Here is a 15,084-nt window from a genome sequence, read left to right on the forward strand (position 1 = left end):
AGCAACTCCATGTTGTTGTAGGTCGCCCACAAGGACATCAAGCCATTGGGTGCGAGGTTTATTTCGTGGTCGTCTCTAGCCTGCGGCCCTTGGATCAAACTGGAGAATAGCTCTCGTAGGATGGTCAGAAGGGAGGCGGAGGACATGGCCGAGTTAGCAGGAACAGAGTTGTGCTGCCAGGGCGGATGCTCTGCGCTGGCACATACGGACTCTAAGAATTTGATTGGAAACCCGCTGGGGCCACCTGATGTTCCCGATGGTTCTGAGAGCCCTGCTATCAAAGCCATCTAATCTTGCAGCCAGTGTCTTGTTTAAGGGCCAAGTCTCTGAGCCATAAAGCAGGATGGAGAGTACTGCTGAGTTGTAAATTCTGAGCTTCGTCTTGCGTGAGATAGTCTGGTGATGCCAGAGTGGTTTCCAGAGAGACTGCAGAGCTGACGCAGCTAGGGCTCTTCTGCAGGTTATCTCTGGTTTTAGGTCCCCGTTGTCTGTCACTATGGATCCCAGATATGCAAAGTTCTTGACAGGCTCCACAATGTCATTGCCAAGCTGCAGAGAAGGTGGATGTAGTCTGTCACCGACATATATGAACTTGGTTTTTGGAAGCCAAGCAGGGTCGGGCCTGGTTAGTACTTGGATGGGAGAACGCCTGGGAATACCAGCTGAGCACGCCCGCTCTCATCTCTTATCTCTACAATGTGTAATTTTTAACCCACGCATGGGCGTCTTCTTGTGGTTCTGAGTTGTGTGTTAACTTTACCCGGGCTGCGTAGACCCATCGGTAGATTCAGCTCGCATGGTGACATTGCATGGTGACATTAAACGATTGACGCGTCATGAAATTAAACGGTTAAAACCCCGATTGTGCATTCTGTATTTTTGTCACGGGTGCCCACACATGCGTGAGTACTTTTGTCGCACTCTGGAGCCCCCAGGGCACTCACCCAATTCCTTCTATGGATAATCCGGCCCTGCTCTTAGCGGCTACTGGTTTCTGTTACACTTCATTTTTTTTCATTTTCATATTTTAGCCAAACTATCCCTTTAATTTCTGCTGTTGTATTTTACAGTTTGATTGATAGAGAATCTGCTGAATCTATGAAAAGTGATGATTCAATGCCACATCCACCTAACTTCAGTTTAGAAGACTCTGATACAGATGTGAGGTGAGGACAAATACACACATTCATCTGTGTTTACTGTTGTGCATGTTTGATTTTCTTTATATGTAAATGCATAATGTAATGTATTGTAAATTCCTTCAAAGGAATTTCAAAGGAAAGTCCTCCAAAGGGAAGGATATGGATTCTGTTTTCCAGGTGAGAGAAAGTTGAAATTTAAATGCCTTTTATTTACAGTGGCACACATATCTTTTACTTTTTTTACATCACCACATCAGAAAAGTGCTAGTTTTATGTTAATCTGCTATACTGCCATTTACCCAATTTATTAGAAAACTGAAGCAAAAACATTATTTACTAATTGTAAACTTTGTGTATGTTTTGATAATCATTCTGAATCTGATCTCTAACAAAATTCCTTCATAAAAATGCAATTATTTCAGTTTTTTGCTAAAAGTTTGTATTTTTAAAGAAAAATACCAATATTTAAAGGACAAGTTCGGTATTTTAGACTTAAAGCCCTGTTTTCAGATTGTTTATGGTCAAATAGAATGGTTTTGACTGAAATTTCGACATTTTCGGCTGCCCTGAGAATTTTCGCGTGTTTGTGTTTCAGCTCAGACCTCTACAATGGGTTTATAGGTGCACTGGAACAATCCTTCCTAAAATGCATTAAACTTTCGTTTACAAAGACGTGAAACTCACCGAGTGGTCAGGGGTGTTCACTGGTATGCTCACACAAAAATCGCTCCAAAAGACGCATTCCAACAGGTTTTATCGTAGTTTTTACCAACTCCATTGACTGTATTAGACGTCCTGTGAGGTACGGTATTACTCCGCGCCGGGAACTTTGTTTCTATTCTTGCAATTGGCAAAGGCGGATTAGCGCCACCACCTGGGCTGGAGTGTTTATTATTCAAGCTCTAAGCGGAAAACTGTACGGGTGTGAGGCGTTTGGGGAAATAGGTCCACAAGTTAACAACGAATGCTAAAACAGCTGTTGGAAAGCATCTTTTGCAGAGATTTTTGTGTGAGCATATCAGTGAACACCCCTGACCACACGGTGAGTTTCACGTCTTTGTAAACGAAAGTTTAATGCATTTTAGGAAGGATTGTTCCAGTGCACCTATAAACCCATTGTAGAGGTGTGAGATGAAACACAAACACACGAAAATTCTCAGGGCAGCCGAAAATGTCGAAATTTCAGTCAAAACCATTCTATTTGACCATAAACAATCTGAAAACAGGGCTTTAAGTCTAAAATACCGAACTTGTCCTTTAAGAGTTTATAAGCAGAGAAAAAAGATAGATAGGATGAAACTTTTTCCTGTTTTGTTTGTTTTTTGTTTATTGTTTGTTTGAAAGCAGAGGGCCTGTTCTTTCATTTGATATATTTTTATGTTTATATATTTTTAGAAGAAAATTTACCTGGAAGGCAAACAAAACAAAAAATGCTGGTGAGCAATTTAAAAAAAATGGCTGGTAGGGAATGAGTTAATTAAATCATGTTTTGTAAAAAACAACTCCTCACCAACCACAGAACACAAAAAATTATTACAACACCAAATCATCTCAAAAGTTAAAAGATCTTTTGTAGACTTATAAAAACAGGAATCAATCAGATCAAAAACACCACATCATCCCCTGACAATCTTTCAATTATTTTCTATTTCAATAAATAGCCAGTTTTGCATGACCTAAAACAAAATTTAAAGTCAACAGGTGTGCTTTCTACTAGGGCTGTTCTGAATACCATTTTTTGAGCTTCGAAGCTCTAGTAGAAATCAAATTGAATATTCGAAGCTTCGGAAGGAGGGGCTAAACATATTTTTCTCTTTAATAAAGGCAGGAATCTCTGTGTGTGTGTGTGTGTGTGTGTGTGTGTGTGTGTGTGTGTATGCGTGTGTCTGGCTGTCTACAGTTTTATTATGTGACGGATGTGTTGCTGCGGACCCAAGGGAGTGTAGTGCCTTTTTTCGTGCAATATGGACATCTGACACGTTTAGAATTAATAAACTTTAAAAATACTACAGAACAGCGCAAGCCGGAAGCGGCGTGCCTGTCATGCGTCCTGCGAGAACAGCATTAGTGAAACAAAACACAAGAGCAATACTTTTAATAAGGTAGCCTAACATTTTTCTAACAAACAAACACTCCCGTATCAGAAATGAACAGCACAGTAATTACTGACAACGTAAAGGGTAGGCTATTTAAATAAAACAACGAAAATAAATGAACGAAGTTCAACAAACTGTAATAAACTGTAGCATACTTTCAAAATCAAGTTTATTTATAACAATTACACCATCCAATCAGTTTTTCATCAGTAGAACAATAAAGAAGATATTTTGCAGAAACCCCAGTGCTCCGTCATGCAAGTCAACCGATCCGCACACTTTAAGAGCTAAAGCATATATATCCAATACAAAAGTAATCTTCCATAACTCCGTGTGACATATTGATGTCTTGTGAAGCAAATCAATCAGTTTTTGCAAGAAACTGAACGTTATTTACAACACTATTAGCGTGAATGTCAAAGCAGGAAGCGCGCTTTACGTTCGAGGCGATCTCTTCAACTGGTGGCGTTTGGTGGCTTTTTGCTATGGATGTTGGTCTCTCAGCGCCACCTATAGAGCGGGAGGGTGAAGCGCACTTCCTGCTTGGCAAAAGCTCTGCATTAACGCTGTAAAATATTTATATATATATATTCGAATCTCAAAACTGAAAATCAAATGTCAACCCACGGAATGAATATTCAAATATTCTGGTCCAGCACTACTTTCTACTTCTGGCGAACATTAAAAAGATTTCCAAAAATTAAAAACTGACGTAGAATACATGGATTTCTCGGCAACATCATCAGTGCTTTGTGCACGCAACCGAGAGGCAGAAAGAAGAGACGTGTCTCATGTTGTAGGCTAGTAGCGGTGTCTGTAAGTCAAAATGCCAAGAAGTTGCGTGGTTAATTTTACCAACCGAGCCAGTGCTGGGTGCCTGATATTTAACATTAGGGGTGTCCAGTAGATGCAGCTACAGTATTACATTACTATCCTAACATGATAATTTATACATGTATTACAGTAAAACTGCAAAATTAAAGACAGACAAACAGATCCAAGTAAAATCACGTTTTATTTAGTAAGCAGTTATATACAAACAATAAAGAAAGCTTCATTATTAACCTCACAGACTATACACACATAGAAACCCTGCGTAGGGGACACAATGTGGGTGCCTAGCCTACCACTGGTTTTCAGAGAATACATTTAGTGAGAGGCTGACAGCTGATGCTCCACAACATCGGCCGCTGAGGCGGTGGAGGAGCATTAAAACCTTTTTTGTAACATTTCGACACTTACAGTCTTCCATAATGGTGCAATGTCAAGGATACTTCCTTGGCAGGACTGGTCACTACAAGTCACTTCCTTCAGAGGCTAGGCTAGGCTCCTTTTTAGTATTCGGAGACAGTGTTGGGAACGTTACTTTAAAAAAGTAATTAGTTATAGTTACTAATTACTTCTCAAAAATAGTAACTGAGTTAGTAACTGCGTTACATTATTATAAAAGTAATTAATTACCAGGAAAAGTAATTACTGCGTTACTTAAAAAAATCTAATATTTCAAATAACTTGAATACCCCTTACAAATTAAATATGTTCTATGTAAATGACTAAAATGAATACTAAAGAGAAATCACAAATTTTTTGGCAGCATGTGACGATTTGAGGTGCTTTATTAGATCAGAATTACTTGCCACAGACGTGGAGAGAGTTTTTCTTCATGGGCATAAGTTGCACATTACACAAACATTATTGCCTTTCACCTCAACAATGGAAAAGTAGTGCTTTATACTTCGTGTTTGCGATCGCTACCTTTGAGCTTGTTGTACTTGCCATCGCCCTGTCGCCGGTGTTTTCGGAGTGATTGATGCGCGATGACCGGGCTGCCTGTCAGTGCTTTGAGATGGGGCACAGTCAGCAGCAGCACCGCTGCTCGTTGATAAGAGAAAACGACGCGTATTTTCATGTCAGTCTACAAATGTCTCCAACCACGTCAGAAAAGATCGCTAGATTAGTCCTATAAAGTCGCTAAAGTGATAGAAAGTTGCTAAATCTAGCGACAAAGTTGCTCAGACTTTTTTACACTGCTCGCTCGCTCAGACTCAGTCGGCCTGTGCGAGTGGGCGTGCCTGTTTGTGAACTCTGCCTTTGGTTGGCTAACGTTGGAGACTAAGCCAATCACCATCAGCTATGTGGTTCTCCCACCCCCTCTAACACACAGACACACCAATCAGCATCAGTTATGTTTCTCCCAACACACACACACACGAGAAAATCAGTGTTTGGCTGAGAGAGTGAGCATACGCGGGTGAAAATCACTACAGTTAGATCAATTTTAGTAACGCGCAGCATTTTATTGTCAGTAACGATAACGGCGTTATAACGGGGGAAACAGTAATTTATTTGATTACTCGTTACTGAAAAAAATAACGCAGTTACTAACGCCAATTACTTATAACGCCGTTATTCCCATCACTGTTCGGAGAGCACGTAAATGGAACAGGTTAGCAGGTGCATGTCATTGCATCATTATGTAAGTGAAAATGTGTGCTTTCAGCGCTGCACGCATAGGATTGTGGGTGATTTCAGGGCGCGAAGGCTACAAATATGCATCCTCTCCTGTATATGGGATATTTCTCAAACAAAGGACTCAGTCCTTGGTTGAAATTCAGAGGATCCTCAACATTGGAACAGTCCTTTGATGGATGTCAATGACGTAACATCCTCGAAATTCTGGCTTCCGAGGATCCTTTCTTGACATTGAGAAACACCTTTAATCTCCGTGCACCTCTTAAAAACCTCATAACCAGGTTGTGCTGACCCACTTACCTACCGTTTATCAGAGCGTGATATGTAGATACCGTAAAACTTCAAATAATAGCCGAGTCCCAAATAGACGCCTGTCTCTTTTAGACGCCTGGTGTGACGACAAGTTTGGGTAAAGAAACGCCTGTCTCAAATAAAGGCCTTATCTGTTTTTTAGTTTCGGGTTGTATTTAATCTTCTAAAACCTGTCAGATCATCTGTTTAAGCCAGTTCTATGGTGCAGATTGCACACGCTAAAGTTTTGATTACCGGTAGATGTCCCGTGACAGACGCATCACTATGACAACACAACAAGGTTCGTCGTCAGGATTGAAGTGATGATGACAGTAGCGAAGTGGCTATCGGGAGAGTTGGGACTTTTCCCGGTGGACTGGCAGTGTTTTGAGGCGCGGAATCACTATTTATCACATTTAATATGCTGCAGCACCCAAAATGTATCTGGCCGTACTGCTCTCTCTCTATCAAGCCCTTCTCCCCTGGAGTTCTAGTCGAGCAAGCCAATCCAAAAAAAAGAAATGATAAATAAAACGTAATATGTGGTAACCTCCTGCTGTCATGCTGGAACAATTAAATTAAAAGCCTGTCTCTTATAAGCCCTTTTCACACAGACATTCCGTAATATACACGGGATCCTCAGATTTTGTGTTCATTCACACTGACATGATTACCCGGCATCTGACGGTCCCGTAAAGACACGTGACCTGTTGAAAGTCCCGCCCTCTCTTCTACGCAGCGTAAGAAGTTTGCAAATAATTTATTATTTTGTGCATTTTTGTTTATGATAAGACTATAAAGGGGCGCTTGAACGCACAGTTCTATGCTGGTGAATGATCTCAGAGTGGATATTTGACGAGCTCCCTGATCTCTGCTTTAATACAGTTTTCAGACATTTCTCATCGTGATTGTTTATATGCATTTAAAACCCACATTTTGAGGAGCTGAACGATATATCTTGTTGGGATGACGCGCGGGTATTTTAGTTTATTATAGCTCAAATGAGCATGTGACGCGATATTATTTTATGCTGCTGAATGATCTCCGTTTCAACGCAGTAGGTGACGAGCTAACTTACCTGATATCTGCTTCAGTCCAGTTTGCTAACATTTCTCGTCGTGAATGTTGTAAATCCCTCATTTTAAAGAGTTGAACCAACTTCATGTTGCCATGTCACGCGCGTCCTCACTGCGGCACATGCGTCATTGTTTATGCGTCTCATTTATAATTTCCTGATAACTGCTTCAATCTAGTTTGCAACATTTCTCATGTTGAATGTTTATATGCATGTTATCTCTCGTTTCAAGGAGCTGAACCATAACTTTTGTTGTACGACACGCCCATTACGGCATTCGTTCGGCTTCTTGTTCACACAGAGGGTTATCCGGGTATCTGACTAGGTCCTCTTTCCGGCAACGATCCCAGAAGATTAACGGGACGAGTTTTTGTTCACACAGATGCTTGTCTGGCAATTTTACGGGTATTTTCTGGGACCAAAGGTCTGTGTGAAAGGGGATAGACCGCTGTCTCTTTTAGACACCTGGTGTGACGATAGGTTTGGGAAAATAAAATCCCGGGCTATTATTTGAAGTTTTACGGTATGCACGATGCTGACAGGGCATTCTCAGGAGTTTTCTTTTTGAGAAGAACACCAGTCGATATACTGGTTTCATTTCAGCGTGTAAATCTCTTCCCAACCTGTGGAATTTCCATGTATGGTCTCTGAACACGGAGGTTCTAAGTGATTTACCGCAAGGGTATCTAACATTATTGCTGCATATGGAACACAAACCCTCCATGGATGCTGTCTCGGCATCCTGGAGACCCAGACACAAGACCCAATGCTTGTTGCCATCACAGGGGAGCCATGTACATGCCGTATCCTGAACTAGAAAAAGGACAAAATGCCATCTTTAAAAAGTCATAAAGGTCAAACGTGTTGCTCTTTTAAAGTGCCCATATTATGAAAAACTCACTTGTTTTGGGGTGTTATTTTGTGTCTCTGGTGCTTCCACACGCATACAAAATTGGAAAAAAATCCATCCATGCTGTTTTGAGTGAGATACAGGTTTCTGATTGTCCTCTGCCTTGAGTCTCAGTTTGCACCGTTTCAAAATCAGCTCCATTGTGACGTAACTAGCCTTTTCGTCACATTCTGTTTGAATTTAACCGCCCACCACCCCACTCGCAGATCTCCACCCACCAGGTAGCTAGAGAGCATAGAGCAGTCACTTTGCCGATATCCTCTATACTGTTATCATGGCTCAAGGAAATAACAGCGCTATTTGGATTTTATGTATTATACTCCCGCCTTCTTTTAAAAACAAAGTTTTAACGCGTGCATATGTTTTTTTAGGAACCTTAAGCATAATCTCATATACAGTTTGTTACGACGCAAATAGTCCTCAGATTGTAGGCGATATTATACTATTACAAGACGTTCATGCGAAATCTGATGTAAACAACAGACTTAGGGGTGTCCTCGACTAAGGATTTACATATTCGAATCAGAATTTTCGAATCTTTCCATAGTCGACCGATAGTCGAATCATCTATTTTTGTGTGCATGGGTTGGGAGGGGGCCAGACCAGGTACAAATTGGTAACTTTTATTTTCTTTCACAAGCAGCACACATAAACAACTGTCTGATAAAGTGACCAAAACTGTCTTTCAAGTAATAAACGAAGACAAAACTGAGGATGCATTTATATATATATTTTTTAAGGTAAAATGTAAGGCAACATTTGTTTAATTATTCCTCATAACATTTTAAAGCCACGATCTACAGAACATCACACAAAAATACATTTGATAACTAAACCTAAAAAAATAACAAAGGTGATCCTGCCTTGGAAACTCCGGCTACAATTAAGTGTTTTTATTTAATTTGGAGATAGCGCGTCAAAGCAGTCATGACCAAAAAAACCCGACAAATGAGAAATGACAAATAATTTGTGATTGTGACTGTAAATGATAAAAACTAATCTTTATATACAATTCATTAAACTTTAATTTATAACAAGAAAAACACTGAAATTAATGATTTTATAGACACTACGCGTTATTATTTAGCACAGAAATACCTGCTTGCTTGCTTTGACTTTGATCATCTCTGAATTCACTTTAGATACAGAAAGACCGGATGATATTATTTATTTCAGGAATCTCTTTGCTATCATTTGAAAGTGAACACCGCCCGACCATAATATTAAATCACAAGAAAGACATTCGTGTCAGGCAGAAATAGGTTCGGTGCAGATACTAATTTCCGTTTAATCACCGAAATAAAAAAACGGCTTACCTGTTTTGTAGTTTAACTTTAAGATAGACAATATAACCACTCTGTTTTAAATACATTTTAAAAACTTATACTCGTCGAAAAACATCCGTTTTTTAATGTTTAGTTTGATGAACTCCTAAATATGGAAATATGGAGACGCATGCAGAGCACCTAGCCCGTTCGGCTAAATTACAAGCGCAAGCATGACCAGCACGCAATAGCGCAACATCGATACAACGAAAAGCTATCCAAAATTTACATACTTAAATTAGATCGGAATTTACGTTTATAATAAATACAATTTTTTAATAAAATAAGGTCAGAAGTAACAAAGTGAAGAACAAATATGCAAAATGTCTCAAGTGCACGGAAACAAAACACAAGCCAAATAGTTAAATCAGATAACCCAAAGTGATTTATAAATAAAATAAAATAAAGAAATTATTAAAGAACGAAAGTCATAGTTTAATTTGCCAGCTTTGTCTTTTAAATGTCGAAACAAAGAGGCAAGGCTTTATTAACATAGAGACCTCTTATGGACGTGAAGCCCGGTCACAGGGGTTGTTGGATTTATTAACGCATTTAAAAAATATTTATTGAAAGCTGCTACTTCACATATTATTTGCAGCATTATAATAATATGCTGTATATTAATATATTGTGAGAAAGCTGTTATATGTGAAATCAGATAATGTGTGCACCCATACGGCCAAAATTGAATGATCCTCATTTCATAACACATCTGCGACGATTCGACTATGAGATTGGTAGTCGAATCAGGCTTCTCCTATCGATGCATCGAATCTTCGACTATTCGGGGTCACCCCTAAACAGACTATGTATCTATATTTCACGAATTATACGAATTTGTGGACAAAAATGGTCATTGGATGTATTTTATTGGACTTTCATGGATTATTCACACACCTAAAACAGACTGGATTCGATTTGCGATCGTTATATCAAAATAGAGGTAAGAAGTTAAGTTTATATTTAGCATGTTGTCATTTGGACTTCTGTCACAAAGTACAACATTTATGATGCAAGAGCATCAGTATCTCAAAATAGAGACCATACAATGATGCTAAACCTGTAAGATATACCTTTTAAACGATGTATAGTAATGCTAATATAATTCATGTTTGTAGACAGTAGGCTATATAGATATTGTTAGCAGAAAAAAACTGACATCATCCCGCCCACGAATTGGTGCACGTCGAGTCGGTGAACTTGTGTGTGTGTGTATGTGTGTGTGTTTTAGCAGACATTTGTTGCTGTCACTGAGAACGACGAGGTGGCTAACCGCTATGCTAGTTAGTTTACAGCGTGGTTTCTCCTGCAAAGCCAGTGACCAGCTACCGTTCTTTTCGAAAGTTAAAAGAAATATTTAACTGCTTTGTTTTACAATTCTACATGAACTTACTAAGTAATAGTGTTTTGTCTAACTAACCAAGACCTGGCCTTACCGACCCTGCTTTTCCGACGAGGCTAACGTACCCCCAAGTCTCTTATAACTTTCCCAAGATACGGCAGACCTCCCGCTAGCTTCTAGCAATTAGCATGCTGTCCACAAGCAGTATACATCCCCAGCTGGGTCTTAATTTCTGTAATTTGCGAAAAATGTTTTATAACGGGAATATGTTAGCATTGTCCAGGGAAAATGAGTGTATTGTTGAGACTGCTACATCACAATTTTCTCTCGAATCATTATGTGTCATGAGTTTCTTCTCCTGGAGTGTACTTATTAGTGATACTTTTTTGCTTGATTTGCATGCTTTATGGAACTCATACACCTATTTAACTTGTGGAAAAGCAGTCATAAGATGGGCACTTTAAAGGAAATCACTCTTTAGTGTTTGCACTAGCTGATGAAGCACACAGAGGAGTGAAAATGCACACACTCAACTCAAAACTGAGAAATTAAAGAGGTGGAAAAACTGCGAGCCCTTCGATGTGTTGCTGAGAGTCCAACCAACTTTAGGGCAAAGCAGTGTAGATTCCCAAGCAGGATAGAGAGCTTCTATGGAGCAGATGATCTGCAGGCTTTTCGAACCAATTCGTCGGTCACAACCAGGCCCAGATTAACACATTGTAGGGCCCCAGGGTGACAACATTTGAAGTGCCCCCCAAAAAAGTCTAAAGTTTTTGTTATAAGGAGCACTGTAGCCCCTGACTAAAAATTTTACGAGCGCCAGCAGAAATTTTAGGGCACACCTTAAATCCGCCTTCAATGCAATTATTTATATTTTCCAAAATAACTGCATTTCTAAAAAAAAATTACAAAATGATTACTATTATTACTTAAAAGACTTAACTTTATGCATTTGCTGCACATGGCATTGTGCACAATTGATGAAACTTTCAGAATAGGAAGTTATGAACCAAATAAGCATAATCCCCTCAACTAATTCTAGGCATAAGATACATACATATACAATAAGTTATATCCAGATAGCATATTGTAATGACATGAGTGGCATTGCAATATAAATTCTATGTATATACACATGTACCCTTTACACGTTTCGCGTCTTCTATCCAATTTTACTTAATTGGTCACTGATTTAGACCTTTATTCTCATCTATAATGCTTTTGGTGTTAATGTAGGCTAAAAGTTCTCAAACCATCTTTATCTCTCATCTCTGCAATGTCTTATTGTAAAACGGCGTTGGTGCGTCTTCTGAGTGAGATGTGACCCATCAGTAGATTCAACTGAGTGCACGGTGACATTAAACAATGCATCATGCAAATTAGCTGTTAAAACCCGATCGCGCATTCTGTATTTTTGTCACTGCTTTCTGCCCATGCACGAGTAATTATAAAAAACATTTAGTCGCAGTCTGGAGCCCTTGGTGCCCCCCAACTGCCTGGTGCCCCTGGGCACCCGCCCAATCCCGCCTATGGATAATCCGGCCCTGAAATTGTGTGCGTGTTTGTATGTTTAGAGTAGTATGTGTTTAGTAGGGCTGTCAACTTTAGTCGTTTAGTCGACTAATCGGTCGATGCCGTCTTTGTCGACTGACATTTTCATTGGTCGACCAGTTGCATAATTTATTTTATTTTCTCCAATAAAGAAATTTTCATTGATTTACTCCTTGATATTTATTCCTTTATAGGCAGTTAAATATTACTGTATTCTAAATATAACTAGAAAAATGCATTTCCCGAGGAACTGCAAAAGTGTGCTTGCTCTGGTGCGGTCACTAATGTGATTTGTGAAATGTAAAATTGTAGAATGTTTTTTATCTTGTGCATCCTCGCATTGGAGTCCCAAGTTCATGTACAAACTTTGGTTTCAATACGTGAAAGCATTCATGAGACACACACACACACACACACGCACACACACACATTCTGGTTTCCATGTTTTGTGGGGACATTCCATAGACGTAATGCATTTTATACTGTACAAACTGTATATTCTATTCCCCTTACCTACCCCATTCCCTAACCCCAACCATCACAGAAAACTTTCTACTACCTTAGATTTTCAAGAAACATCATTCTGTTTGATTTATAAGCTTGTTTCCTCATGGGGACATCAAAATGTTTGGTCCACACAATGTGATAATTACCAAGTACACACACACACACACACACACACACACACACACACACACACACACACACACACAGACCTCCATAAGTATCAGAACAGTAAAGACAAGATTTTTCTGTTTGGTGTGGAGACCAGAAATTGATAAGATGAATATCGGTATGTCAGAAGTACAGAATGTCACATATTATTAACTTTTTTTTATGTTTCAACAAATACATGCTTTACCAACAAAGAACAACAGCATTGAATGCTGATTTATGTGTGTTGTACCCAAATGCACATAAGTGAATCAAACTTATCCTACACATTTAATGCTTTTCATGTGGGAACAATTAATGCATCAGGACACAGCTCATCACTTCAACACTTCTGAGTCAATGGTCTCAATATGCCCACAATAGATAGGAGTACCCTTATGCAACAAAAATATATTTCTCAATATATTACATGACAATATATTTAATGTGTCTCCATATATTGTGAAATTTACATAGTAATATATATCATGATATATTATATAAGAATATATTATATATATATGTAAGTGATATATTGCAATATATTATACAATGCTGCAATTATTGCCGTTTTCATATATTGAGTAAATACATCTCATTATACTATTTAATATATTCCATAATATATTGGAAATACACATATTCTAAATGCATGTAATATATTGCTGTATATATTGGCAATATATGGAGTAATATGTTGATACATATATTCTAAATGTATGTAATATATTGATACATATATTCTAAATGCATGTAATATATTGCAGTATATATTGGCAATATATGGAGTAATATGTTGATACATATATTCTAAATGTATGTAATATATTGATATATATATTCTAAATGCATGTAATATATTGCAGTATATATTGGCAATATATGGAGTAATATGTTGATACATATATTCTAAATATATGTTATATATTGCAGAATATATTGGCAATATATGGAGTAATATGTTGATAAATATATTCTAAATGTATGTAATATATTGCAGTATTTATTGGCAATATATGGAGTAATATGTTGATACATATATTCTAAATGTATGCAATATATTGCAGTATATTGTAAAATACATGAGTAGTATGTTGATATATATATTCTATATATATGTAATTTATTGGAGTATATTGATAAATATAAAAAATTGTCGCTTTTAATATATTGTACGTGAATATAATAGATGTGTTTATATATATCTCAAAATATATGCAATATTATATTCATAAATATCCGCCATATTGTATTCCGATTGATATGCAAAAATGTATTAACAATATATGTACAGATATAGTGGCACATGCATGTTTGGTAGAATGTATTTTAAATAACATGTAAAATTATATAGAAATATATACATAAAAATATGTACACACATTTATACCACATATTAACACAGACTAATGGATAATCCATCAAAAGCCACCTTTATTTTCTTTTAATCAGGCACACATACTAAAACCAATTTGAGGTAGAGAGCTAAACAGACCTATTACAACCACAAGAGGTTTTGCACATGGTCAGACAATGTGATTTGCTTTACATTACATAAATGTCTTGCATTACATTTACATAAATTACATGTTAAAAGAGTGACATTAAACAGAAAATATACAAAATATAAATTAAAGCAATTTAAATTACCAATGTCTATTTATTTAAAACTTTCAGCAGTGCCATTATACAGTTAAAAATACAATATAAACAAAATGCACAGACAAAAATAGATAAATAAATAATAAACAAACTTTCAAGGAGCTTTGGCAACATGGAAAAGCAAAGAAATAAATTGCCAGAAGAACAGGCCTTTATCCTGATTAGGAGTCCATCTTGGCTCTTCACTGATTTAAATGACTTATATACCCATGCTTTTGCACTTCACCTGGTGTCTTAGCTCGCATATTCTACTGTTGATGGATTTTCTAACATCAGCTTCGGTCGTGGAAACTGGTTTAAAACAGCATCTGTGGAACAAAACAACGATGATTACTCTCTCCCTTCTCACTCATTCCCCTCTGGTTCACAAAAATCTCTCCTGGAAGAGATGCAATCAAAACTGGAAAGCACCACCCCTGAAAACTATGTACCTTGTAAAGCTTGAAGTTTTTCCTGGGTTGAGAGCATGCCAACGATCAGTCTCCTCCTCAAGTTTTACTGGTGGTTAGCAAACAACTTTTAGGTGCAGTACCGCCACCTACTGATTAGGAGTATGAGTTAGGA

The 15,084-nt window shown here is 37.9% G+C and overlaps 1 protein-coding gene across 2 annotated transcripts in view; it reads left to right on the forward strand.

Moving 5' to 3' along the window:
• LOC135753701 (NLR family CARD domain-containing protein 3-like) overlaps window positions 1–15,084 on the forward strand; it is an 85,998-nt gene that overhangs the window by 14,822 nt on the left and 56,092 nt on the right. For both annotated transcript variants that reach the window (XM_065271652.2, XM_065271651.2), the window contains exons 3-4: window positions 1,071–1,166; window positions 1,268–1,319. In XM_065271652.2, the coding sequence (XP_065127724.2) occupies window positions 1,071–1,166; window positions 1,268–1,319 (148 nt within the window). The remainder of the gene's footprint in view (window positions 1–1,070; window positions 1,167–1,267; window positions 1,320–15,084) is intronic.

This window comes from Paramisgurnus dabryanus, chromosome 10 (assembly GCF_030506205.2).
Source record: "Paramisgurnus dabryanus chromosome 10, PD_genome_1.1, whole genome shotgun sequence".
NCBI classification, from domain to species: Eukaryota; Metazoa; Chordata; class Actinopteri; order Cypriniformes; family Cobitidae; genus Paramisgurnus; species Paramisgurnus dabryanus.